The sequence below is a fragment of the Megachile rotundata genome, chromosome 1, assembly GCF_050947335.1.
Source record: "Megachile rotundata isolate GNS110a chromosome 1, iyMegRotu1, whole genome shotgun sequence".
NCBI classification, from domain to species: Eukaryota; Metazoa; Arthropoda; class Insecta; order Hymenoptera; family Megachilidae; genus Megachile; species Megachile rotundata.
This window is the reverse complement of record NC_134983.1, coordinates 1735328-1762489: the sequence shown is the minus strand read 5'-3', so window position 1 is coordinate 1762489 and position 27162 is coordinate 1735328. Positions and strand designations below refer to the sequence as shown.

General features: G+C 32.7%; 1 protein-coding gene and 1 long non-coding RNA gene across 7 annotated transcripts in view; one reads left to right on the top strand and one right to left on the bottom strand.

The window, feature by feature from the left end:
• Nucleotides 1-27162, bottom strand: part of LOC100882551 (ubiquitin-conjugating enzyme E2Q-like protein 1) — a 41092-nt gene that overhangs the window by 9168 nt on the left and 4762 nt on the right. For 2 of the 6 annotated variants that reach the window (XM_012281582.2, XM_076534233.1), the window contains exons 1-2: nucleotides 2795-2895; nucleotides 1461-1736 (exon numbers count right to left, since the gene is read on the bottom strand). In XM_012281582.2, coding sequence (XP_012136972.1) covers nucleotides 1461-1736; nucleotides 2795-2824 — 306 coding nt within the window. In that variant the 5' untranslated portion in view covers nucleotides 2825-2895. Of the gene's footprint in view, nucleotides 1-1460; nucleotides 1737-2794; nucleotides 2896-13272; nucleotides 13311-13409; nucleotides 13668-24869; nucleotides 24936-27162 lie in introns of those variants that run through there. The other 4 variants (XM_012281588.2, XM_012281586.2, XM_012281584.2 and 1 more) reach the window with 3 other exon arrangements.
• LOC143264957 (uncharacterized) lies at nucleotides 3180-15450 on the top strand. The gene is made up of 3 exons (XR_013038973.1): nucleotides 3180-4173; nucleotides 11315-11662; nucleotides 14941-15450. It is a non-coding gene; the product is annotated as an uncharacterized LOC143264957 (long non-coding RNA).

Sequence of the window (27162 nt, the reverse complement as noted above, 5' to 3'; positions counted from 1 at the left end):
GCGATACCTGACTCGAACGACATATTTTTATAGAGGCATCTTTGGACCTTTAAATTCTTTTTTTAACCAGTCAAGTGTGTTTGACGACTATATCCGTCATGGAGATGTGGCAGAATTTTGTGTCATGACGACTATATCCGTCATGCGTAAAATTTTTGTTACAATTTGATATTTAAATTGTAATTTTGGCGAAAACTAAATTATATTTGTAAATTGTAATATGTTTAAAATGTTTAGAGGTCAATACGAAATGAAATAAATAAATAAAAAGTGTAAATGATTTGAGATGGATTCATAAATTCTTGAGAGCTAACTCGCCGTCGCTTGATTATCGCAACACTGTTGGATAACCGGATTCAGATAATTCGGGATTAACTTTAAATAGTTAATTTTATTTCCGCACAAATATCTTACATCAGTTATCTAACGAGTTTATGAACTAACACGGTTGAGTTGCGAATGAATTCTGACGAGACGGAGTAAAAATTGGGAAAAAGAAACCTTTTGGGAAAATGCTCATTGGTTGAAATTATTTAACAAGGGTGGAGGAAAAGAACAGGGATTGGACAAAATATTGAAAGAAAGTGGATTTCGAGAGGTGGTAATTTATGGGTACTTGAGTGGACTAGGACTGATGACAGGAAGGGACCCAAGGTTAAGGACAAGGAAATAGGAACAGCATGGTAAAGAAAGTATTTTACGAAGCATATAGTTGGGACCTCCAACAACACATACTGGTGCGCGCTTTGCAAAAAGATCGCCACAGTTAACTGGTTAAATAAGTTAGTGTAAAAAATGTAATATAATACAATTTCCAGAATATTACGTATAGAAATCAGTTGTGCATCGAACGGAAGGTATAAAATGTACGTATAACTTCAACGACAATAATATTTTTTCCACAAGCGAAATTAAAAATTCCAATTTATCCGTATTTTGTCTTTTGACCTATAGTTTACATATGTGAAATTTGATCAAAATAGTGCAGTTTTATTAAAAAAATTTGCAAAATAATGTTAATTTTTAACATATTTTTTAAACAAATAAATTTTTCAAAAATCCATTTAGGCCATATTATTGGCCTTCTAAAACAGAAAAATTTGCACTTTTAATTTTTTGTCTATGCCTAATAGTTCCTGAGATATTCGAGAAAACATGTTTTGCAACCCCAACTTTGGGGGCCATTTTCACCCCTTCAGCATGGACGATGGCCGATAAAAAAAAATACGTGTCAAATATTTTTTTGCGTTCTATATCATATTCAAAGCGCATCAAAATCGGCGATTGGCGATTGTGTAATGTCCCTTGTTAGTTAGACCGGAGACTTATTAAGTGACGTGTTAAATGTTTAATTTCGTAAATAGCTATGCATTGCCATGTTCCCAACGAAAACCAATTGTGTACTCTCCAGTGCATGCTTTGTTATATGATCAATTAATTGAAAACCAATTTCGATATACCTGAGTGGAACTGCCAGAAGATTTCTTGGATTTGAAAAAGCAATTCCCATGACTGGAGTCACTGGCACCCGGATTATCTGACAAAACACCATCAGCTGGTGTAACTGCGTCAGGACGATGATGCCGGCTTAATAGCTTCCTCGATGGTGAACTCGTGGAGCTGCTTGCTCCGTCTTGTTCTGATATTTTCTCCGAGGATCGGAAAAATTTCCGAAAAGCTGCGACAACTTTCTCCTTTGATCTTGTAGACATGACCTTTCCAGTTCTTTGAGCGCACTACAATCATAATATTGTACATTCACTCAAAATGTTGTTATTATAATTCGTTATAATAATTATGCTGATAATCATGATAATAATGATGATAATAATAAAGATAATTGTAATGGCGATGACGTACATGATCATGATCATGACAATAATACAGTGGAAGTCACACATGTACCGAGCGTAAACGGAGATTCCTACAGAGATGTTTATTATTACTTTATTTTAATAACTCTTTGTGAGCAGGATATTGTTCACAAGTTTACAAGCATAACGATTAAAAAATTGATACCTATTGATTTTTTATTTCCGTTTTGTATTTTTCTGTAATCTCAAACTATAGTATAGTTTAGTTATAGTATAGTATATATTATAGTTATAATTAGATAGCTACAGTTTAGATGTAAGTATAAGTTCCTATAATTCAATACTTATATCACATACAAATACATATTATTATACATACAATACTCCAAAATTAAAAGTTTATAAACTCTTTTCAGAATGATTCAAGCAAGCGAGAGAATATTTTTGTTAAACAGTAATTGGTACGAACGTGTAGAACCTATCGCCTATGATTCAAAATCTCTAAGTTTCTATTAAAAAGTGTTGTCGTTTATTCCTTCAACCTGGAATCTAACAACAATTTCGTTTTTAGAAGCTGTGTTTAAATGTATTTGAAAATATAAATTTAAGTATTGGCTATCTACTGATGTCATACGTAGCCAACAAATAGAATATAAAATTTACACACTTAATTTTTATTTTATTTTGATCCATAGAGTTAGCTTTGTTGGTAGATTTATGCGACTTGTTATTAATCGTTGTTTCTGATTAATAATCCAGAAACTAAGCCTTAATAACCATTTTTGTAAACGAAAAATTTGTTCAATATCATTCCAGCTACCATCCCCGGCAATTATTCTCACCTCTAGCCGAATACGATGTATTTCCTAATATGTACAGTTTGTTCCACAAGAACGAGGACAGGATGTCTGAATGCAAGAAAATCTTTTCTATTAAAAGGCTGTATAGGTTAAAAATACGTTTAAACAACTAATACACACTTGCTTAATAATGTGTCCAATCACCACCATTAGCGATTATTCCTGCGTAATGTCTGGGCATACCTTCAATCAGCTTTGCAGCATATGAGACAGGAAGAGATCTGCATACAATGGAGGACGAAAGTATTCGTACACTTAAAATATAGAAATAAAAAGAATAATGTTTTTGATATTGTGTTACGTTCCGAACAGGAATCTTTTTCAAAATTTCCTTTGTAGTTTTGACCGACCGGATGTGTATCGATAATGCGTATTGCATTCTGGGAACACCCTGATCGAACGCAGTAACGGTCTTTTAATGTTTATTAGATAGACTATCTTTTGGCGACTAAACCATGATTGTTAATATAACACATTCCTTCCTTGAAATCAACGTGATCCCACGGCTAAAATCTTAGATCATTTCATTTCTCCGAACCGCCGAATATAAACGGAAGTCACACTCGTGTGGTCCGATAACGCCAAGCGTTCTAGAATGTTCCTCAAGGGCCCGCGACGCAATATAAAATTGTAATAGAAATTGTCTTTGTAACACTACAATATTATATAAATTGCCCATAGTATTTCATTGTACCGTTATCATAAATACGCACACGTCAATCAGTCGTACAATAATCACAGTACCGAGCGCAATTTGACTTTAATAATTGTAAAGCGAAATAGATAATGTTTCATTCTAAATTTTTATAATGTGTACAGATTAACGTTTTATACTGTATTGGTTATATATGTAAAATTATTCAATAGCTAATTAACAATCCATAGCTCAAGGGTAAAAGAAAGAATTATACAATAGAAAAAGAGAAAGATAAGAGCTGGACAAGGGAGGAACACATGCACCCACCATCACCACCTAATTAACGAATCACGGTCTCTTACGCATTGGCCTCGCAACCTAATTCGTTAGGCGCATATCAAAGCAACATAAACAATTTCGGACTAGGCCCACTCTGGTCTTCTCCGAGAGGTGCAAGTTGCGACACTCTTCGGTGTATAATCGCGAGGTGCGTGTCGAGGGTCCGTGAAGTGGTTTAGAGACGAGTTTGTTCTTGAATTTGTTAAAGTGCAAAATTCAGACAAAGACTCTATCTTCACGTAAAGCTTTCGCGTTAAATAATCACGTTAATTATCACATTAAATTTTCAATTCAATTAATTATTCTATTTTTCTATTTAATTATATTTTATTCTATTCTTTTAATTTTTAAAGTATAATTTTATTTTATAGTTTAATTGAATTTCACAATTGGCCAGTTCAAAATTCTCATTGGTGGAGCGTTTTCATGAGTGTGCGTTCTTCCCAGGAACCAGGCGTATTTGGCATTTCACGTTTTGCAAGAGGTTGACTAATTCTAAATTCATACAAGTACAGACATTTTGGTGAGTTGTTTCCTTTATTCTTCCAGCTATTTTATGAATTTTTCGGCAAGTAGATCCAGTAGTTAATTATTTAACTTTGGGATTTCCCTCACTGGATTATAAAATTATTTTGTATTTGAATAATTGTTTCTCCTTCAAATCTTCGAATTGCGCGTCTCGGATATTTACAATATTTTTGTTCAGTTCATTGTGATTCACATTATATTATATACGCTACCATTCTAATCGCTTCATATTTTATAAAATATAATTTTTGAATATTTTAATTAGTTGAATTACATTTCTTTAATTGCTTCCGTCATTTCCTCTAAACATTGCGATCTTGTGAAAGGGCCCGTATGGGACTAGCGTGTCTCCGGATCCACAAAACATTAAGTCCCGTTAACAATTAATATTGTTTGGGCAAACAAATCTTCGAGGCTTTATACGCGCGCTTCCCGCACGTAACAATTGTTAAGTATATTTAATCATATATAGCTGTATATTAAACATTACACTTTCAACAACAAATGGCCCAAAATCGAAGACAATAACATCATGTAATAACTTGAAATGACTTGAAATTTATGAGACAGTAAAAAATCGCCGGGACAAAAGTATTCGTACATTATCATTTATATTGATAAATATAACAACTGCGATGGTATCAGGACATTCTGATCAATGTCGTTGTTACATTAGATGATGTTCTGTAGCAAGTACACTTTAGCACTAATATTTGCAATATGAAGAGAAAACGCAATGAAACAACTTTAGAAGAAATAAAATTGTTATACAGTCACATGAAGAAGGTAAATCATATAGAAATATATCAGAAATACTAAAACAAAAGTCGATCGACTGTACAAAGTATTATAAACAAGTATAAAAAAAAGGAATATTGCGGAATAAAACAAAACCGGTAGACTCCGAAAATTAACTACGAAAGAAAAGCGTAAAATCGTCCGAACTATTAAACAAAAACCAGATACCAGTGCATCTGAAATTGCATCATACCTTAAAGAATATTTGCTGAAGGAAATTTTTCCTAAAACAGTACGAAAAGTGATCGATATCGGGCCGGATATAACTGTAAAGTTGCGAGGAAGAAACCACTCATAAGCAAAGTAAACAAAAAAAGAGATTAAAATTTGCAGAACAATACATAAATGTGCGAGGACTTCTGGAAAAACGTAGTATTTTCCGAAGATTTAAAATTTAATATTTTTTGAGTCCGACAATAGTAAAAAAGTATGGCAGAAAGCTAATACTAAATTGGATTTCAATAATATGCAACCGATGACGAAACACGGAAGTGGAAGTGTGATGGTGTGGAGATTGTATTGCTGCTTCTGGAAGTGGCAATTTAGTAATATGTAATAGATAAAATAATGAATAAACATTTATATTTAAATATTTTAATAGAAAATTTACAAAATAGAGCAGATGGGTTAGAATGAATTAGATTTATCAATTAGATGAATTTTATTTTCAGCAAGACATGATGCGAGACATATAGCCTATATGTATAGTACGTCAGAGGTTGTTAACACCAATACTCCCCACAGTTTAGCCACTCCTCCGCAATAGCTTGACTTAAATTCTATCTAACATGTACGGGCGGCACTAGAAAAAAATGTGCAATAAAAGAGAAGGAAATAAAATAATTTTCAGAAAAAAAATACACCGACTTCGAAATGCACTAAAAAGTATAAAATAATTTCTATTTCCTAATGAAGTAATTTCTATTTCTTTGAATCATACAATTACGTCACAGATATGAATGAAACCTATTTACTCGTTAGGTAGTATATTAAATACATTTCAACCTTTTCGAAGGCGGCGCAAAATTAAAAATACCTCAGTAAACGTTGCTGCCAATAGCCAGTTGATTGTGGTATGGCGTATTGGAAATTAATAAATCTTGAGAAAGAATACGAACCATTATAGATATATCTGGTAATATACGTAAATGTAACGACTGCATCTTCATTTCGCAACGTTTCTGATACATATAAATGAAATTGAATCGACTTCGTTCGCGTGTGGAAGCCATGGATCTAAGAACCTATAAACGGAGTCCACGACGCGGGAATTACCAAATTTGCGGCAGATGGGTTCTATCTTTATAGTATATGCGGCGATCGAGTCTTTCCGTCGCATAGTTACATTCTATATGCACTAACACCTACTTCGCAGCGTGCTGTCGAGTTATATGTATATAAAAAAAAAATAGCTATACAAGCTTTGCCTATGTTCGGCTGCCCAAAAGTTGGCATGTTCAAGAAAATCTTTTAATTTTGCGCCGCCTCCGAAAAGGTTGAAATGTATTTAATATACTACCTAACGAGTAAATAGGTTTCATTCATATCTGTGACGTAATTGTATGATTCAAAGAAATAGAAATTACTTCATTAGGAAATAGAAATTATTTTATACTTTTTAGTGCATTTCGAAGTCGGTGTATTTTTTTTCTGAAAATTATTTTATTTCCTTCTCTTTTATTGCGGCCAGTTGATAAAGGAATTGACGAAGTCTACTTACAGGAACAACTTTGAAAAATCACGGTCGCCATATTTCTTGCAAGGTAAGAATAAATCTTTTCCAATATCAATAGTTATTAACAATTAACGAGTCCCATAAATATCTGTTACAAATGAGATCATCTTGAAAAGATCTTTAAGATTCGAAAAGTTTCATCACGATCGGTGCATTTCTTACATAACAATACCAAAGAATAGGATTTTGCAATAACAATAGTTATTATACATGTATACTGATTTTCGGCCGACAAGACGTGTTTGTAGAAACAGTAGAAAATCGGCGACTGCATGTTGACTCATACACCACCAGAGACACGGAGGCATACGTAGAATTCAATATATTAGTAACAATAGTTTTTCGCTAATAACTCGAAAACTAAAGCTTCCCCTTAATTGCGGATAAGGAAAAAGTTGTTCAGAATCGTGCCCCTGATAACATATTAAAAGGACATTAAAATCGTCCAAAGTTGATTTCAAAACTTTTCAACAATTTTTCGCTAATATCTCGAAAACTAAACCTTTCCGCGAAATTTGTATATGAACAAAATTGTACAGAATCATGTCCGCGATAAGATATTGAAAGCGCAGTAAAATCGAGAAAAGTTTATTTTATAAAAGTTGCCGATTTTTTTTGCAATAACAACACTTTGCAATTAAAAAATGAAAAATTTTTTGATAATGGTACCAATGGGGAGTCTGAACCCACCAGATGCAAAAGGTTTAGTTCCGATCGGTCAACCCAGTTAGGCGTAATCGGCGAACATACATAGGAAAAAAAAAAAAAATATATACTGATCGAATTGAGTAACCTCCTCCTTTTTCGAAGTCGGTTAAAAAACATGATATAACGTCGAAAGAATATTTGAAAGAAATATTAAAAAAAGAATGGTGTAATATAGAATCTGATTTCGTTGAAAGATTGATATTGTCAATGTCCAATATAGTCGTGAAGTGATTTACCGAAAGGATTATCATACAAAATATTAATTTATAAAATTTCTGCTAAAATAATTGTAGCAATAATTAAGTGTACGAATACTTTTCTCCCAATAATTTCTTATAGCCTCGTGAATTTTAAGTCATTTCAAGTCACTATATGATATGATTATTGCTTTCAGTTTTGGGTCATTTGTTGTTGAAGATGTAACGTTTAATATACAGCTATATATGATTAAATGTACTTAATAATATCAAAAATATTGTTCTTTTTACTTCTATATTTTAAGTCTACGAATACTTTTGTCCTCCACTGTATATGATATTCTCGAATATACGTCTTCAATTTTAAAATACCCTTTCGTCGGAGTTCGTATTTCATGAAAGATGAAACATTTTCGATTAAATTGACATCAGGGACTGAGATAGCCAATTCAATACGTTGACAGCATTCGCTGCTTTCCATAGCGTAAAAAGGCGGCTTCGGTGTTTGGAGTCGTTGTCCTTTTCAAGTATGTAATAGTCTCTGGTTTTTTAAACCAATGTTTCACCGATACTAAAACACCCCTTTTATACATTTTAATTATCTTTTAAGCGTTCAAATTATCCGTAAAAACGCATAAAGTTCCGAAACCCCGACACATAAAGTTCCGTAGCTCGCTTCGAACCTCGATCAGGGAGATCATTGACACAATTTGTCTCTTTATAACGTTGTACCCACTTATTTACAAATTCGCGAGACTTGTGCACATATTTTGCTGCATTTCGAACACTCATTTTTGATCCTTTCGGGTGATGGCACAAGAATACTCTTTCGAATTGTTTAGTGCATACGGCGCTTATCTTGAAATGATTTGAACTTCTCAGTGACAAAAATGTTACTAAAAAAATTGCAGGACTATTGCGTATTAGAGAAGATATTGTATGTTTGGACTGATACAATTTTTCCTATACTGGATATCAAATTTCAAAAATATCACGTCCACTCTCTTGTGGAACACAATGCATGTAGGGCACGTCAGTTGCTTATGCGAGTGTGAAAGAAGTGATGGAGTGACTGATGTTACCACTGGTATTCACATAAATTGGCGAACACTGATTTGGAAATTTTGATTACAATCGGGTTAAAGAAAATTAAAAGCAAGATGTTTTCATCTGTTGCTTCAAGTTAAATTGTACCAGAGCACGGTGTATTATAATTTTTATAATAGGTCCTACATTTATATATCTCGGCCCAGTTTTTACGTAGGTTGGTACTGTTTTTATCATATCGAGCTTCTATGCGTGCGTTTTTTTCAGTTACTATATTATATATGTACTCTTTTAATATATTATCAGCGGTATCATACCGCTGATCATATTAAATCTGATCATATCATATTAAAGCCCAGCTTCTCCTATATAATGTATTTGGTCGAGTCATAAGTAACTTCCGATGCAGCTAAATAGATTTTATTGTGTGTATGGTGAGATTATGAAGGTATAAGTCACCATGAGTTGTTGAAGTCAAATTTAACGATTACTGCGGATAAATACATTCAGCAATTGCAAAGAGTGCAAGAGAAACTCCTAGAAAAGCGCCCTGCACTCGTCAATCGTAGAAATGTCATTCTTTTACACGACAACGCGTGACCGCATATAGCAAGGGTGACTCAAGAAAAAATTCTGGAGCTTGGATGGTCTGTTTTACCACATCCACCTTACTCCTCAGATCTTGCCCCGACAGACTACCACCTTTTCTGTAGCTTACAAAATTTTTTAAATGGAAAAACCTTCAATTCTGAAGAGCAAGTCAGGCAGGCTGTTAAAAGCTTCTTCCAGTCCAAACCAACCACATTTTACAAGGAAGGAATTGATAAACTACCAGGAAAATGGGAGAAGGTTATAGAAAATAGTGGTGAATATATAATAAAATAATATAATTTTGTTGTTTAATGAGAACGAAATAAATGTCTGATAAAAAAACGGAAGTTACTTATGACTCGACCTAATACTTCAGAAGACAAAGGACCCCGCACAGATCTTATGGAAAATGGCCCCCGGTTAAATTAGCTGAATTTTTGATATGATGTAGTTCATGATGTCCTGATCAAAAGTTTCAATGGGCTCAAGGTCGTAAGTTGAATAGTTTCCGAGATATGGAGGGTCAAAAGTCAATAATAATTTCTTATTCGAAACTACCACGTTTAAGCATATCTGAGTGTAAGAAGCATTGTTGCGCACTGTCCATTTACTTGATCCCTTAAAACCCAATGGTAGTACTGTGGGCCCTTAAAAAATATGACACCTTGACCCCCCGACCCTTTAACTCCCCTTCAGGAGTCAAAATAAAAAATCGCGCAAAAGGTAAAAAATGATTCTCTTTTTCTTCCATCATTTTGCACACTATGTGGCCCTAAAAAGGGCCATTTTTGTAGTTTTTTCTATTGCTCCGTTAGAATTTCAACGTTTATACTCTCTTCACACTCTCTATTAGCGGCATCTCTGGTCATATTTAATAGACTGCCATCCGGATATTTAACATACCTTTGGTGACGAGCAAATCCTAAATACCATAAAACACTTGCAACATGTGCGCATGTACCTAATGTTCTGGCACCGGATTGACAGGTGCAGTAGTAACCATTTATTATGTCGTCTTCTAGCTCATCTTGAATATAAGAAGCTTATCTTGAATATAAGAAGGTGCGAGATTGACCTGATATACACCGATAGTCAATCGATTACTTGCGCGATTTGACTATTGGTGTATATCAGGTCAATCTCGCACCTTCTTATATTCAAGATAAGCTTCTTATATTCAAGATGAGCTAGAAGACGACATAATAAATGGTTACTACTGCACCTGTCAATCCGGTGCCAGAACATTAGGTACATGCGCACATGTTGCAAGTGTTTTATGGTATTTAGGATTTGCTCGTCACCAAAGGTATTTTAAATATCCGGATGGCAGTCTTCTAAATACGACCAGAGATGCCGCTAATAGAGAGTATCAAGAGAGTATAAACGTTGAAATTCTAACGGAGCAATAGAAAAAACTACAAAAATGGCCCTTTTTAGGGCCACATAGTGTGCAAAATGATGAAAGAAAAAGAGAATCATTTTTTACCTTTTGCGCGATTTTTTATTTTGACTCCTGAAGGGGAGTTAAAGGGTCGGGGGGTCAAGGTGTCATATTTTTTAAGGGCCCACAGTACTACCATTGGGTTTTAAGGGATCAAGTAAATGGACAGTGCGCAACAATGCTTCTTACACTCAGATATGCTTAAACGTGGTAGTTTCGAATAAGAAATTATTATTGACTTTTGACCCTCCATATCTCGGAAACTATTCAACTTACGACCTTGAGCCCATTGGAACTTTTGATCAGGACATCATGAACTACATCATATCAAAAATTCAGCTAATTTAACCGGGGGCCATTTTCCATAAGATCTGTGCGGGGTCCTTTACATAAACCCAGACGATGTCGAATCGTTTCTAATAATACACGACCACACAGAACAGAATTTTTATATCTACTGACAAAGTTACTTGCTTCTTATGCAAAACAAGGTCACATTGTAAATCAATGCAATATACAAACCCAAATACCAATACCAAGCACAACGGATAACAAGGAAACCACCAGTAACCTAGCACTATATGAAACAAAACTAATGATAAATATCTACGACTTACAGCATAAAATAAACTCTATAAACGGAAACCCAACCATAACAGAAAACAGCGAAACAGGAAAAAAACCCCAACGCTGAGGCCGCTCCCAACCCATCTACAGCTAACTCCAGCACAAAGAAGAACCGAACAAACGACCCTCAAGCATCGTTAAAAAGAAACCATTATCAGTCGCCTTAGAAGAAGATCTGCAGAACCTCCATACCATTCAAACTAAGCTACAAGAAACGCTAGACAAATTGCAAAAATGGTCTTTCATCTGAGGTTTTAATTTGTCTAGCACCAAGTCTAAAATAATCACTTTTAGCAGAAAGAAACAACATGTAAACATAAAACTAACGATCAATAATCAGGTAAGCAAGGAAACAACTTCTATCAAACGGCTACAACCAGTCTAACAATAAGTGTATATGGTCCAAAACACCCAACGGATATAGATCCGTTACTATATACATAGTATATAGTAATTATTACGGACCTATATACAGTAACTATTAGAAGCTAATCAAGCAACCAAAAAAATCAAACTTCATCACAAAACACCTATCTTTCTATATCAACTCTATGCAATAAAGCACGCCATCAAATCCCTTTTAAACGACCAAAATAAAAATTTTTGAATTTTCTGCAACTCTACAATTGCTATATCTCAGTAATACAGAAGCTATGGACAAACGACCCTACCATACCTACCTGGCATCTGACTTTAAAAAATTTCATTTCTTTAAATTGTATTGTATTCACCTTCTTTTGTATCCGTTTACAATGCCCTCCCTTTCGTTTATACCTTAAGGTGAGAAGATACCAGGAGGTAATAATACCCTAGCACCCTAGTTTAACATTTTTTTATTTCTCTCAACACTATCAAACAAAGAAACGTTTGTACCCGTTTGTACTACCTCCACTTTCGTTTGTGTCCCAAGGGGTTTGTTTGTACCGACTTCTAAAAAATTCCATAAAGCTAACTTCACCATTTTACATATACAGTATTTTCTGCATAAGTGTGAAAGAATCTCTACCATTAGGGTAAGTATTTAATCTCCACTACTGTTGAGATCCCTCTCGGAATCAGTTAAGTGTTAAACACGATCGTTTACCGAGCTGACGAAGATTAAATGTTGGTGAGACACGTACTAATGCCAGCAAGGGAAAAGATTGCAGTTTTCTCATTTCTTCTTATTTTTTCATGAAAATGTTACCATCTTATTCATCTCGTCCTTCTGATTACAATGACACCAAACACGATAAATTTATAATCATAATTACTTGTATAGTAAACCATGGAAGTTTCAGACTTTTACATTTAAAACAAACTTTACATTGCAAGCATCTAAGCAAGTAAGCATACCTAACAGTAGAAAGTGTAAGAGTGAGTGAATAACCGGTGAGCATACCGTGCCAAATAGAAAAGACGTGTAATGAAAACGCTGTCCCTTTGTTGTACAAACGAATGGAAAATTTAAATCGAGCAAAACTACTTTCATGTCAATCTCTAATAATTTAGAATATACTTGTAATAAATTTTTTGTGTATATTACTATTGTCTTTTGAGATAGTTTTATCAATTTTACGGCGTTGAAAAGTTGAAAAAGAAAAGAATATACCAAAATGATTGCTCTACAAAATATATTTGAAGAATATGTACTACGGAAATGATTATTAAAAATAACATATAAGAAAATAAAAAACTATACATCACAAAAAATTACAGATGAATATGATACAGTTACAGAGATATGACAAAATATTTGTTACAAATAAATTACTGGTAAATACACAGGTTTAAACTATTCTTTTTCGACCGCCATACTTCTACACTATGTGCATGCGCACCTCCGATTCTTTTGATTTGGGCATTTAAATTGGTTGTGTCCTCTGTCTCTCTCTCTAGGAGGTAGGTTTTCTTGTCTAGTGTCGGTCTCTTATTATATCTACTCTTTGGTGTAACACTATGTATACTCACCGCTCTTGCTTTGATGCGAGCTCACAGATTTCCAGTCCCTAAGATAGCAATATAATATTTTAATTTTTACATTTTTTTCAATGCAAACTTTTTAAATATATTTATGAGAGTTTTCCGATTAAAACAATAATATTTACCATTCATTAGAAAACAGATTGGTCGAGCAGATTGACTCGAGATCCGGTAGTGAGTTTTCACTTTGCAACGAAGAATAGAAATCCCCTCGCAAATCGGCTTGAAAACAGTGAATGAATTCTCATTTTGCAACGTATCCCTCACGCCTCTAAATCCAATTCCGGCATTGCTTCTGGAAACACTGTTGATACATTAACAGCGGCGACTCGCTTTTGCTAAGGAAGTTCAAAGAGGTGGCTGACGCGACGGTCATGATCGCTCTGTTCATATAAATCAATAAAAAACAGTAATTAAATTAACGCATAAATTATATTATTAATTTAATGACGAATTAAAAATGCTAAAGTGTTTCCAATTTTTATTGCAATGAGTGGTATCTTCTTATGATTCCCAGTGAGTACACTCACAACTCGTGTAGGTCCCTGAAATAGGGGGTAGCTGACGTGATTCTAAGCAAGATTTCCCTTTGCAAAAATCAGGTTTGAAGCGTCGTTTTTGAGTTATTAACGAAAAACACGGAGCAATCAGAGCGCCGGGATTACGCGCGCCGAGAAGCGGGACCGCTTCTCACGTTAGCTATCACGTCAGCTACCCCCCATTTCAGGGACCTACACGAGTTGTGAGACACGCTGTATAATTTCCTCGCTTGTACAGCTTTGGGATAACATTTGAATGATTGCAATTAGGAATCGACGTTACGTGGTCAAACAAAATACTTTATTTCGGAAAACGCAGGTTACAAATGTTTAGCACGCGTGATAAACTGAGAATGATATCAGGAACGAGAGGATAGGGCAATTTGTAGGTTTCGAAAAATGAACTTTGAATTGTGACTAGGAGGAAAAATTCGGAAGAAGTTGAACAGCGAAAAGTCTAACGTGTAACATGGTGAAAGTTGTTGACTGGTTGAAGATGACGTGATGGATGATGTATGATAAATATTTGGGTGCATAATATTGTGTTTATAATGCATCACCACGCCGCGCAGTGTAGTTGGCATATGTATGGGCATTGCGGACAAAACTTTTCTTCAGTACAAAATTTTCTCGTGATTATTTTTTTAGTTTAAATTTCCAATTATAATTAATAAATGTACAGACTAGGAAACAACACCCGCAAGATCTGTATGAAGTTAGCGACCCACTTTGAAAATTTTTAAATTCTAAAAGTTGTTTCAGGTTGTTCTAGACTTATTCTAAATTATTTGACAAAATAAATGAAAATGAAGATGGTACAAACGGGTACGAACATTTTTTTTTGTAATAACATTGAGAGAAATAAAAAATGCTAAAGTGGGGTGCTGGACCCTGAACCCTGATATCTTCTCACCCCTTAGGGCGCAAACGAAAAGGGGGATAATACATATGGGTACAAATGAAGGTGAATACAATACAATTTACAAAAATGAAATTTCTTAAAGTCGGATGCTAGGTTCAAGTAGATCCCTGATATTCAAGAAGGCCAAAAAGCTTACTTCAGGTCAAATCTAATAAACAAGTCGGTAACAATAATATGCACCCCCTCTTACAATAGGAAATGAAACTGCAAACCAAGCAGCCAAAGAAGGAGATAACTAAACAACCCCCGACCACTACAACAATACAAATTATTCTGGGATACCACGCTCTCCACCTTAAAGGAAAAAGTAAAAGATAGTTAGAATAAAGAATGGAATTCTGCAACCAAATCCCGCATAAAAACAATCAAATCTGATTTTTTCCAAAAATCTATCTCCCAGTCTCTACCCAGATTGGCCAAAGTGAAAATTTCTCGAATTACTTGTATAATATGTCATAAAAAACTTATCCACTAATACCTAAAAGACAATCTGAAGGACGACAAATCGACCAAAAATTTGCTACAGTACCTTAAAAAGTCTTGTAACTATAAATAAATAAAGAACAAAATTCTAAAAAAATTCTGAAATATTGAGATCTATATAGCACATATTATGGAATTTTTTCAAATTTATTGTAAACTATAGTTGTTAAAAAATGAAAAACCGCAAAAAATCGGAAAAAATGAAATATTTTATTGAAGTTGTCGAAACATTACTTTTATATAATAGTGGTAAAGTACTTTTTGTGTCGAATTTACATATACTTTTGGTATCCTTTTTCAGTATTTTTATTAAATAATATTTAATAGATTCATATTCATATTGATATAAATGGTATATTTGTTAAAGAAATAAAATTCGATGTCGCAATTTGTAATATTTTGGTACGTAAAATGTTAATACAACAATGTCATTAGCAAAAAAAATTTAAAGTATTTCCTCGTAATCCCTATTATCCCTTTTGAGCATAGGTTCATGCCCTGCTAAATTTACTTTCTTTAATGTTATGTTTCTTATTTTTCTTTTGTTTTAATCATTTTAATATAGGTTCAAAATGTTTTTAAATTATCGTTATATATTTCCACATGCACAGGGTAAAAAAATAGTATTATAATATTACTTCTTTTATATGTATTTAACCGTTGCTCAGCTTCAATTTTAAAGATATTCATAAACAGCTTTTGGTAATATTCATTGAATTCTGAGTATGCTTACTAGTCCACTGCGTTGTATGCATCAGTACGAAACCACTACTTACTTCTTTTTTTTATAAATATATCATGACGCTCAAAAAGCAATAGATATAATGAGTGGTCTTAAAAATCAAATTTTAATAGATTTTAGCAGCTTTGGCTTACATGGAACACTTCCTAACAATGACTGGAATATTAATACAACCTAACTAAATGCAGTGATTACACTAAAGGTAAAATTAAAGGAAATCAATATTCTGGATCGTACAAGATTAAATATAAAATCACTGAAATCTTTTAATTTGATCTTTTAGACAACCTTTTTACTTCAACTAGTAAATTAATTGACATCCGAAAAACACTCCAAACATTTTTTTACTTTAAATATTTGTAACTTTACATGTATATGAAGACATTATAATTTATAAATTGTTAATAAATGTTGGAGTTTTGAATTTACGCGCTTTTAAAACTCTTAAATGAAGAAATTCGCGGTCCTTCGTTTTCTGTTTTTGGTTGCCGTGCAGCGTTTGTGTGTTTGTAGAATCGTTAGTGACTTCATGTTTTACGATGCCCGGCGTCTTCTTGTATTAATTTATTTTGCGTATTTTTTTAATAAAAATAAACTGTGTTCACTATTAAAAATCCATCAGGTTATGGGCCCAGGGGACTCAGAGACTTGGGTAACCGGTGAAAAATAATTAAATGTGTAGAAATAGTGATCAGCAGTAAAATAAGATAAACTGCGTGCGTTGTGTGTGTAAAAAGAAATTGAAAATGAATATCGGAAGGGTTGAACAAATTCAAAAATTAAATTCTACGAACTATGATACCTGGAAAATACAAATGAGAAATATTCTTCGCTACAACGAATTATGGGAGTACGTAGATGGAAGCATTCCAAGGCCACGCGAAAATTACGGAGAATGGACCATAAAGGACGAAAAGGCTCTCGATTCAATCATTCTTAGTGTACAACCCGATCAATATAATTATGTTAAGAAGTCGGAAACTTCGGCAGATGCATGGCAGGTATTAAAACAAAAATATGAATCTAAAAGTCCTATGCGACAATGTGCTCTATTCAAACAGCTATATCGTTTAAAGAAAGTATCAAGTCAAAGTATGACGCAGTTCATAAACGAATTCATGAACATTGCGGAGCAGCTTGAAGAATGTGAGCTAAAATTGCCCGAAAATTTATTGTCTATTTGGTTGTTAAACTCTTTACCTCATGAATATGAAACTTTAATTATAGCAATTGAATCAAGAGAGCAAATGCCATCATTAGAAGAACTGAAAAGCAAGATACTTGAAGAAGAGTCAAGACAAACAGAAAATATAAAGCAGCAAGAAGACAGTGCAGAAGGGGCCCTATTGTCCAGTAAAGGTAAGCCGTACAAGAAAAATATAATACAGAAAAATAATACACAAAATGAACAAGGAAAGAGATTTAACATAAAATGTTTTACATGTGGCAAACCGGAACATATTGCAAAGAATTGCAGATCAAAACCAAAAGTTGAAAATAAGAGAATGGCACAGGATGCGTTTACAGCAAGTGCTTTCAGTACAACCACTCGAAGAGCAGGAATTTGGTGTTTGGACAGTGGAGCGAGTACACATATGTGCTATGATAAGAAGAAATTTAACATACTGAACGATAATGAGAAAACAAAAATTTATACAGCCGCAGAAAATAGCATTACTTCAGAGGGACAAGGAGAAATAGATATGAACATAAAAACTCCTAAAGAATCAAAGATTATTAAATTGCAACAGGCAATGTATGTTCCAGAATTCAAGAGTAATTTATTATCAGTATCAAGTATCACTAGAAATGGATATTCTGTAGCATTTTATGAAAATAATGCAGTTATAAAACGAAAAGACGGGTCAATTGTGATGAAAGCGACGATGGAAGATGGTTTGTACATAATTAAAGAAAATCAAATTCAATCAGCAATGATAGCTGAACAGTGTGATAGGAAATTAATGAAATGGCATCAGAGAATGGGTCATTTAAATTTTGAGGATGTGAAGAAACTAAAAAGAAAGGATATTGTAATTGGAATGAAGGATGAATTCAAAAATGAAAACCCAATATGTGAGGTATGTATAAAAGCAAAGATTCATCAACTACCTTTCAAAAAGTCAATAACAAGAGAAAAAGGTGTTTTGGATTTAATACATACTGATATTTGTGGGCCATTTAAAACTCGTTCGTTAGGGGGAGCAAAATATTTTGCAACATTTATTGATGATCACAGTAGATATACTGAAGTAGTATTTTTGAAGGAAAAATCAGAAATTTTCAAAGCATTTAAAGAATATAAAAATCGTGTTGAAAAGCAAACAGGTTATCAAATTAAAAAGATTCGAAGTGATAATGCCAAAGAATATTTGTCGCATGCTTTTAATGAATTTTTAAAACAAGAAGGTATTGAAAGGCAGCTAAGCGTGGAGTAGACGCCTCAGCAAAACGGAGTTGCTGAACGCGCAAATCAAACTTTGGTAGAAATGGCGCGTTGCATGTTATTAGAATCAAATTTACCTTATATGTTATGGGCAGAAGCGGTGCATACGGCTGCATATATTAGAAATAGATGTCCAACTAAAGCATTAAATGATTTAACTCCAATTGAAGTATGGACACAGAAGAAGCCATATGTAGGATATTTTAGAACATTTGGAAGCCGAGTTATTGCGCTAAATAAAAATAATAGAGGAGGAAAATTCGCGCCAAGGGGCGAAGAGTATATTCTGGTTGGATATTCTCAAGAAGCGAAAGCTTATAGATTATGGAAAAAGGGTACAAATCAAGTAGTGAAACGAAGAGATGTACGTTTCATAGAAAATATCAGAGAGTCGCTGAATTCCGAAGAAGAGAAGAAACCAGAATCAGAATTAGAAACAGAATATATATCGTTTGAAATGGATAAAAAAGCAGAAGAGTTGGACAGGGAACAAGAGCAACATGAAATTTCGTATGAATATAATAGCAGGAATGATCCTGAAGATGAAGAAGAAGAAACAGCAGAAGAAGAGCTGGAAATTGATGAGACTCAAATTGATGAGACTCCACTAAGAAGAGGTCGTGGTAGACCAAAATTGGAAAAGACCGGACGGCGTGGTAGACCGCGAAAATTGTATCACAATGCTAATTTTTCAAAAAGTCAAGAATGTGAAGTATCAAATACGGTCGAGGAAGCAATAAACTCGCCCGAAAAATCATTCTGACTAGAGGCAATGAAGTCTGAGTTCGACACATTAAAGCACAACAATACTTGGAGTTTGGTAAGTAAACCAGAGAATAGAAAAGTATTAAAAAATAAGTGGGTTTACAGGATAAAACGGGACCAGGAAGGAAATATAAAACAATTCAAGGCGAGATTAGTAGCTCGTGGAGATCAACAGATACTGGGACAGGATTATGATGAAACATTTGCGCCTGTAGCAAGATTTGAGATGCTGAGAACATTTTTGGCAATAAGTGTCGAAAATGAAATGTTTGTTCACCATATGGACGTTGTTTCGGCGTATACACAGGCCGAGTTATCTGATGAAATATATATGGAACAACCAAAACTATTTGTCGTAAAAGGAGAAGATGATAAGGTATGCAAGTTGCATAAATCATTATACGGATTGAAACAGGCAGGTCGCGAATGGTATAATAAATTAAGTAACTATTTGATAAGCGTTAATTTTGTTAAATCCGCAATAAATCCGTGTGTTTATGTAGATAAGTCAGATGGTAGTGATGTAGTAATAATAATTTATGGAGATGATTTGCTAATAGCTTCTGTTGATTTTAAGAAATTAGAAATTGTAAAGAATTTACTGAAAAAGCAATTCGAAATGAAAGATTTAGCACCAGTTAAAACTATATTAGGTATATGTGTTGAAAGACAAGGTCAAAGAGGAAGCATAAGATTAAATCAAAGTAAATATATAGAAGATTTACTTGAGCGTTTTAATATGAGCAATTGTAAAACGGTGAGTACACCTTTGGAAGCTAAAGTAAATCAACAATTGAAAGATTTGGAACCACTGACAGATGTAGAAATTGATGAAATGAAGGAAAATATAAGATTTCATTTTTCAAGAGAGGCTCAGGAAAAAGGTTATATTGAAGTATGTTATAAGCCTACGAGTGACATGGCAGCAGATATATTAACGAAATCACTGCCAAGGTTAAAGCATGTAAAGTGCGTAGAATTGTTAAAATTATCAAATTAGAAATTTACGCGCTTTTAAAACTGTTTTGTAAAACAATGTATATTGTTAATTTGGATTGCGTAGCATCGGCCCGCGAATTAGGGGGAGTGTTGGAGTTTTGAATTTACGCGCTTTTAAAACTCTTAAATGAAGAAATTCGCGGTCCTTCGTTTTCTGTTTTTGGTTGCCGTGCAGCATTTGTGTGTTTGTAGAATCGTTAGTGACTTCATGTTTTACGATGCCCGGCGTCTTCTTGTATTAATTTATTTTGCGTATTTTTTAATAAAAATAAACTGTGTTCACTATTAAAAATCCATCAATAAATTTGCAAAATTTTTCCAATTAAAATGATCCAAACACGCAAACTATACATATATCTTTAGTATTAGAGATGATTAAATAAAAGTATAACATTTCTAATGTATAGAATAATACTAAAACTAACCTTATTTATAAATTTATTGTCAAATGTAAGATCTCAATAATATGATATTGTAACTTTCATACCCATAAGACTGTAGAAGTTTCACATTTCATTACTAAAGAATCTACAACATATAATAATGCATTATTACTCGACTTTCAAATCAAAACTTGAATGGAAATAAAAGGTGTCATAGTACAGCTTGATGTCCTCGAGTCGATGAGAAACCGTGCCGGTTCGAAGAAACGAATATTTTAAATATATTTGAAATTTATTTGTAACCTTTGAATAAAAAATTACCTATTACCGTCGAATAAATTTATTTATACGTAGCACGTAGAAAAAAGATAAAATAAGTATTTTTGAAGCCTCGAATAGCAAATGGAGATAAAACTATTTTTTATTCGGAGCGTTATTTAAATAATTTTTTACGTAGATGATGACCATCGCTGTCCTGTGGTACGATATCAACTTACTAAACTGTCGCGATGTTTTTGTATGTCAGTTCAAGTTCAACTTATTGTTAAAACAAGTTTTTTACACGAATTACATGTTTTTTTAATTCCAAAGTACATAGGGTGTCTCGTTACTAGTGTTACACCCTGAAAGGGGTGGTAAAGGATGTCATTCTGAGCAAGATTTTCCTTTGCAAAAATGAGGTTTAAAACTTCGTTTTTGAAATATTATAGAAAAACACGGTCCAATCAGAGCACGAGGATTACGCGCACTCAGAAGTGAGAGCGATAGCTTCGAGCTGCACGGCTGAGCGCGATCACGAACAAGCGTCTTTGCGATAGGATAGTGTAAATATTTAACAAGAAGTCCTTATGTTAATATCCAGTTAAATAATGATCAGAATAATTAAAAATAATGTTCACTTATTCATTTCTCGTGAGTACATGATAAGTAAATTTGAATTAATCTCACCTTTAATTTAAATATAGTCAAGTTTCAGTAAAATTTTGTTCTCGTGATTTCGTTTTTACAAATGAAAAAGTTGTTTAGAACCACGTCCTCAGCCACCCATTTCTGGGAGTTACGCTATATGTGAGACACCCTGTATGTACTACGCTAAACGATTGCGCACTATACCCAAGCTTACAACGCAACGACGCCTTCTATACAACTGATTTTAATCCCTTCCTTGAAGGGCTTTTCTGGCCGACACCTCGACCTTTCAACCCTTCTTTCCCTAATGAATCTTTCCTAACACGTACAAAGGACTGCGACACGTGGAGAAAAAAAAGCATTGCCTTCCTTTACACGGCCTGCAAACGCCGCGACCCTATCATAACTATCCTATCAATAGATAGTTAGTTAATAAAGTAACCTACGCAATTATACTCAACGAATCTCACTATCCTACACTTCTACACTATCTTTATTTCTCCTTTACATTTGGCACAGTAAAGTATTCACAGTAAATAGGCAGTATGTAAGACAGTAAGCTCATCATATGACTATATTTCTCTTTTGTCCTAAATCTTGTTTATAGGGTGGCAACAGAATAATTTTTCTGAGATGTTTAGTTCTTCCTTCTTTTCTAAATAAAGAAATAATTTCAAATGGAGCATTTTTTTTCATATTAGTTTTGTAAAGAATTTCGTGCTGTTCGTCTGTTTTAAAATGCATCTAGTCTATATTTTTTTTTCTATTTAATATTGTTATTTCTAAAGATTTGGTTAAGACAAACTATTCCCGTTTTATTTCATATAAAAAGAAGCTATTTTTGTTCACAGTTGTTTCTATTATTATTATTACGAATGGACTTATTCCACGCTCACAAAAAAAGAATTTTACAGTAAGATTTTATAGCTAAAATACTTTTGATTACTCTATTAAGAAACGGTACTTTTTTATATGTATAATTATGAATATACAAAGAGATTACTTATATTTTAGTCAAATTATTATTAATTTACTTTTTTCCAATTCTTTGTAAGCACACAATTAATAAACTAGTTATAATAATCTAGTATCAGGTTTGGTATAGTTGTTTAATATTAATTCAATAGTGATTATGATAATCAAAAGTGATAATACTCGTGATAGCTTTAGATATTTGTCTTCAAATTTAAATAAAATATGAGAATCTTCTTCAGTGAAACAGATTGATATTGATTCTTAGAATAATAATGATTTTTCCTGTATTATGATTAGTAAATTTTTTAAAATAGTTGACAGAAGTGGTAGTGGTATTTTAATAATAATCTGAATAATCGTATGTTAAATATGAGTTACTAATTTTATATTAGTGTGGACATAAAATAGACAAACTGTATGCTTGTCATGTGAAAATGTAACTTTTTTTGACATAATTTTACTATATCTAATTACTGAAAAGTTTCAAAAACATTCACATCAAATTGCTGAACTGGTAAATCACATTAATTCAATTATTTGCAACTGTTATTGATAATAAAAACCACTTCATGAAAACTAAATATTTGGAGCTAATAAAAACAATACCTATTTTCAAAATTACATTATGGAAAGTCCAATAAAAAAAGAAGACATAACAGAAGATGATGAAAGTGAGAATATTGGAAATAAGTTAAAACTTGACTGATTCTTAGCAAATAACTCTGTCGAATCATATTAGATGTAGCGCCACACATTAAATCTCTGTACCTCTACTAATTTGAAGAATCTATTACATAGTGACCCAAAATTATCGAGGTTTTCTGAAGAAATTATTATTGGTAAGTTTACTATTGGTAAGTGTCTCAACATTGGAAATCCATAGAACAGCTACAAAAAAACTTAAGCTATAGTCTCAGCAAACCAAAAGAAACCCAGTAGAAATCATTGTTTAATTCCATAACACAGATTTTCAAAAGAAAAGAATATATGTATTTTAACAAAAGAATGAAGTATAAACAATTTTCTTGAGAAGAATGAATTCAATTATATTGAAGAATATTTAAAGTGTACTGATAACAAGGGCATTATATATATGTCGTGGTATGAAAATAATATTTATTTTGGAATTTTATTATCTTGTATTTTTGTGTTTTAAACATAAATTGAAAAAGCTAAAAATCAATCGTTTGTGTGTTACAAGCTTATAATCAATATTGTGTATAATACTGTTACCATCTGCTTCCATAGCTTGCTAATATTTAAAATGTTTCAATCTCAAAGGGCAGTTATTACTGTGTTAAGGTACTAAAGATTTAAAAATAACAGATTTAGTTTCATTCATTTTGAATTCCATCAATGGTTGTATGACTTGTTGAGAAAAGAAGTTAAAGCACAATAGAACAGTTCAAAAAATATAATAGATGAGTAACAATCCAATTATATGAGCCAAAAAAATGAGATTTTTGCTTTCTCATATTTAAATAACGATAAAAAAATTTGTTAATTACATATGAACTACAAGTGAGACAGTAATTTTGATCTTATTGTTATTATGATTGTGTCAATTTTGTTTATAATGGATATTCTTCTTAAATAGATATTTGTTAAATATAATACACTAATACCTTTTTTGACTTCCATCGAAAGGTACTTTTCTTATACAATAATAATTAATTTAATATGCTCTCACACAATTTCAAATGAAATATTTAACAAAAAAATGGTATTTACAGCACATTTAGATACATCTTACAAAAGAATTGAAATAAAACACATTAAAATAACAAATTCTTTGTCCCCTCTACCTGAAAATTATGAATAATTTTCTGAAGATAGAATAATGATATATTAAAGTCTGATTTTTGTAATATACAGGGTGTCCCGTAACTAGTGTTACTCCCTGAAAGGGGTAGTAGAGGACGTCATTCTGAACAAGATTTTCCTTTGCAAAAATGGGGTTTGAAATTTCATTTTTGAATTATTAAGAAAAAACACGGACCAATCAGAACGCGAGGATTTCGTGCGCTCAAACGCGAGAGCTACAGCTTCGAAAATGACAGTCGATCGTGATCGTGCACAAGCGTATCGATACCACGTCGGTATAGCGTCGGTATGATAGAAAGCTGTTAGATGAAAGTTACATTGAAAAACGAATGAAAAAATCTGAATTATTATTGAATTTATTAGTGCATAAGAAATGAAGAAAGTAGTCCTTACTTACGTAATCAGAATAAGTCGAATTTATTCGATACATTTATTTGTTATCGCAAAGAAATAATAGATAAAATATGGAAAATTATTCTCGTTAGATATTGTGATGATGAAAAAGAACAAATTCTTATTTTTAAAAAATGAAATAACCTTTCCATTCAACAAATAAAAATTTGAATTTAAATAATTAACAAATTTAAATGTAACTCACCCATTGAACCGTAAATAATCACGATGAAAATGCATCTCTATCACCGGGTCGATCCACCGATTCTTACTGATAGCATAAATAAATCATCATACAGAAACTCTCAAAAAACGCACAAGTAACTTCACTGTTATCTTTCATTATTAGTTTTTATTATCACTTTTCTCTGTCACTTTTTACTAATTTTCACTAATTTTCAGTGTTAGTCCGACACATAAATAGGACGAATGAAAACACGTGAACGAATATTCATAAATAATTTACACTATATTATATTGAAAGCAAGAAAACAGAATTTTCGGTTAGAAACAATGATACATTTTATTTCAACACGTTTCTTTCGACAATAAACGACGACTGTCGATCGACGCCGCAGTCGTCCAACAGATCATCGTTGCATGGCAACCGTTCGCGACATATGCCTCGCGATCGAGAAAGAAACCGCGATCCGTGGCCAGTGTAACAATGTCTTCTAATAAAAATAATTTTAAGAAAAAAAATACGCCGACTTCGAAATGCACTAAAAAGTATAAAATAATTTCTATTTGCTAATGAAGTAATTTCTATTTCATTCAATCATACAATTACGTAACAGATATGAATGAAACCTATTTACTCGTTAGGTAGTATATTAAATACATTTCAACCTTTTCGAACGTCCTCTACCACCCTTTTAAGGGAGTAACACTAGTTACGGGACACCCTATATACTCATTAATAACAAATTTTAGTGGTACAAAATTAAAAAGTGCTTTTCTTCTTTTTTTTCTTCCCTTCATACTTTTTCTATAATCTTTTTGTGTTATATTTTGAAATTATAAAAAACAACACTACATAGTATTTCTTTTTAATCACAATAATTACAATTTGATATACATAGATGACCCTGAATAAAAGGCGAACTCACGAACTTTTGTTTCAGAGAGCGTAACAAAAGTAATATAGAATTTTGTATAACTAATACGATGCTACTGGAATTTATCTATAAATAAGGAATAATTCCAAAACTAAATGAAAAATAAATGCGTTCAATTTATTCATTGTTTAAAATAATTTTTATTCAACAGTATCTCGAAGTGTCAAATATAAAACAGACAGCACAAACGTTCAAATATTTTTATTAACTTCACGATTGCGCATTACTTTTCAATAATTCTGCGGTTTGTTGTTTTCGCGAAGCAATCACGGAGTGCCAACTACAAGATATGCAAAGAAAACACAAATATTTCGCCGAAATCATTAAACTCAATGCGATAATGAAATAAAAAAAAAAACATATAATATACACACACGACATTTCATAGTTTATAACCAAATGTAAGTCATATTCAAATATTAACTTATTTAATACGTGTAAAACTTTTGAATCTGCATTTTATGAAGTAAAAATTAGATATTATATGTTCGCATATGTTACTCCTTCGCGAATAAAAAGTTAAAAATATCGATTTGCAATTTTTTTATATATGATATACTTCTATAAAAAATCCGAAAAATTGTATATTAATAATTTTAACAATCTATTAAATTATAGAAATATGAACATGGTTACGTGAAAAATTAAAATAATAATATGACCAGATACCGGTTTTTAATTTTTGCAACTATCCCCTCCCGCCCTTAAAAAATCTGAAAAAATTAATAATCATGATAAGGTGCTTTTACTGTAAAAATATAAACGTGGTCATTTTATAATTTTTATTGAAAAAATATTTTTAACTTTTGGAATTTTTTAAAAATTCTGAGAAAATTCACAAACACCAACGCCATAAAGAAAAATATCTCTAATTTCATCTTTCAAATTTTTTCGTACAATATAACAAAGGATATAATAATGTATCTGTAAATTGCGTTTCGGCCTCTAACTACCCTCAAGTACGGGTAGCAGCTTCATACTCGACAAAAATGATTTCCTTTATGCGGTTTATTATCTGGTCATTGATTAATTTGATATAAAAGAACTTTTGAACCCCTTATTCGGCTATACCCTTTGTCCGTCAACGCATTTATAACACTACTACATTTGCTTTACCACATGATAGATATATCGTTGTAAATGGCTGTAACGGCCGCGTATTCGCGAAAGCACTCGGTCGATTTCACAACACTTCTTAGAAGGGAACATATCTAACCGGGACACACCGATTTTAATTAAACTTATGTGAAAAATAGTTCTTAAGAAAATATTTACTAGTGAGAGACAGAGGATGGGCAAAATGAGTGGAAAACCACTCTTTTTATAAGAGAACAATAAACTGAACTGATTGTGAGACAGAAGACCCAACAAATTTAAATG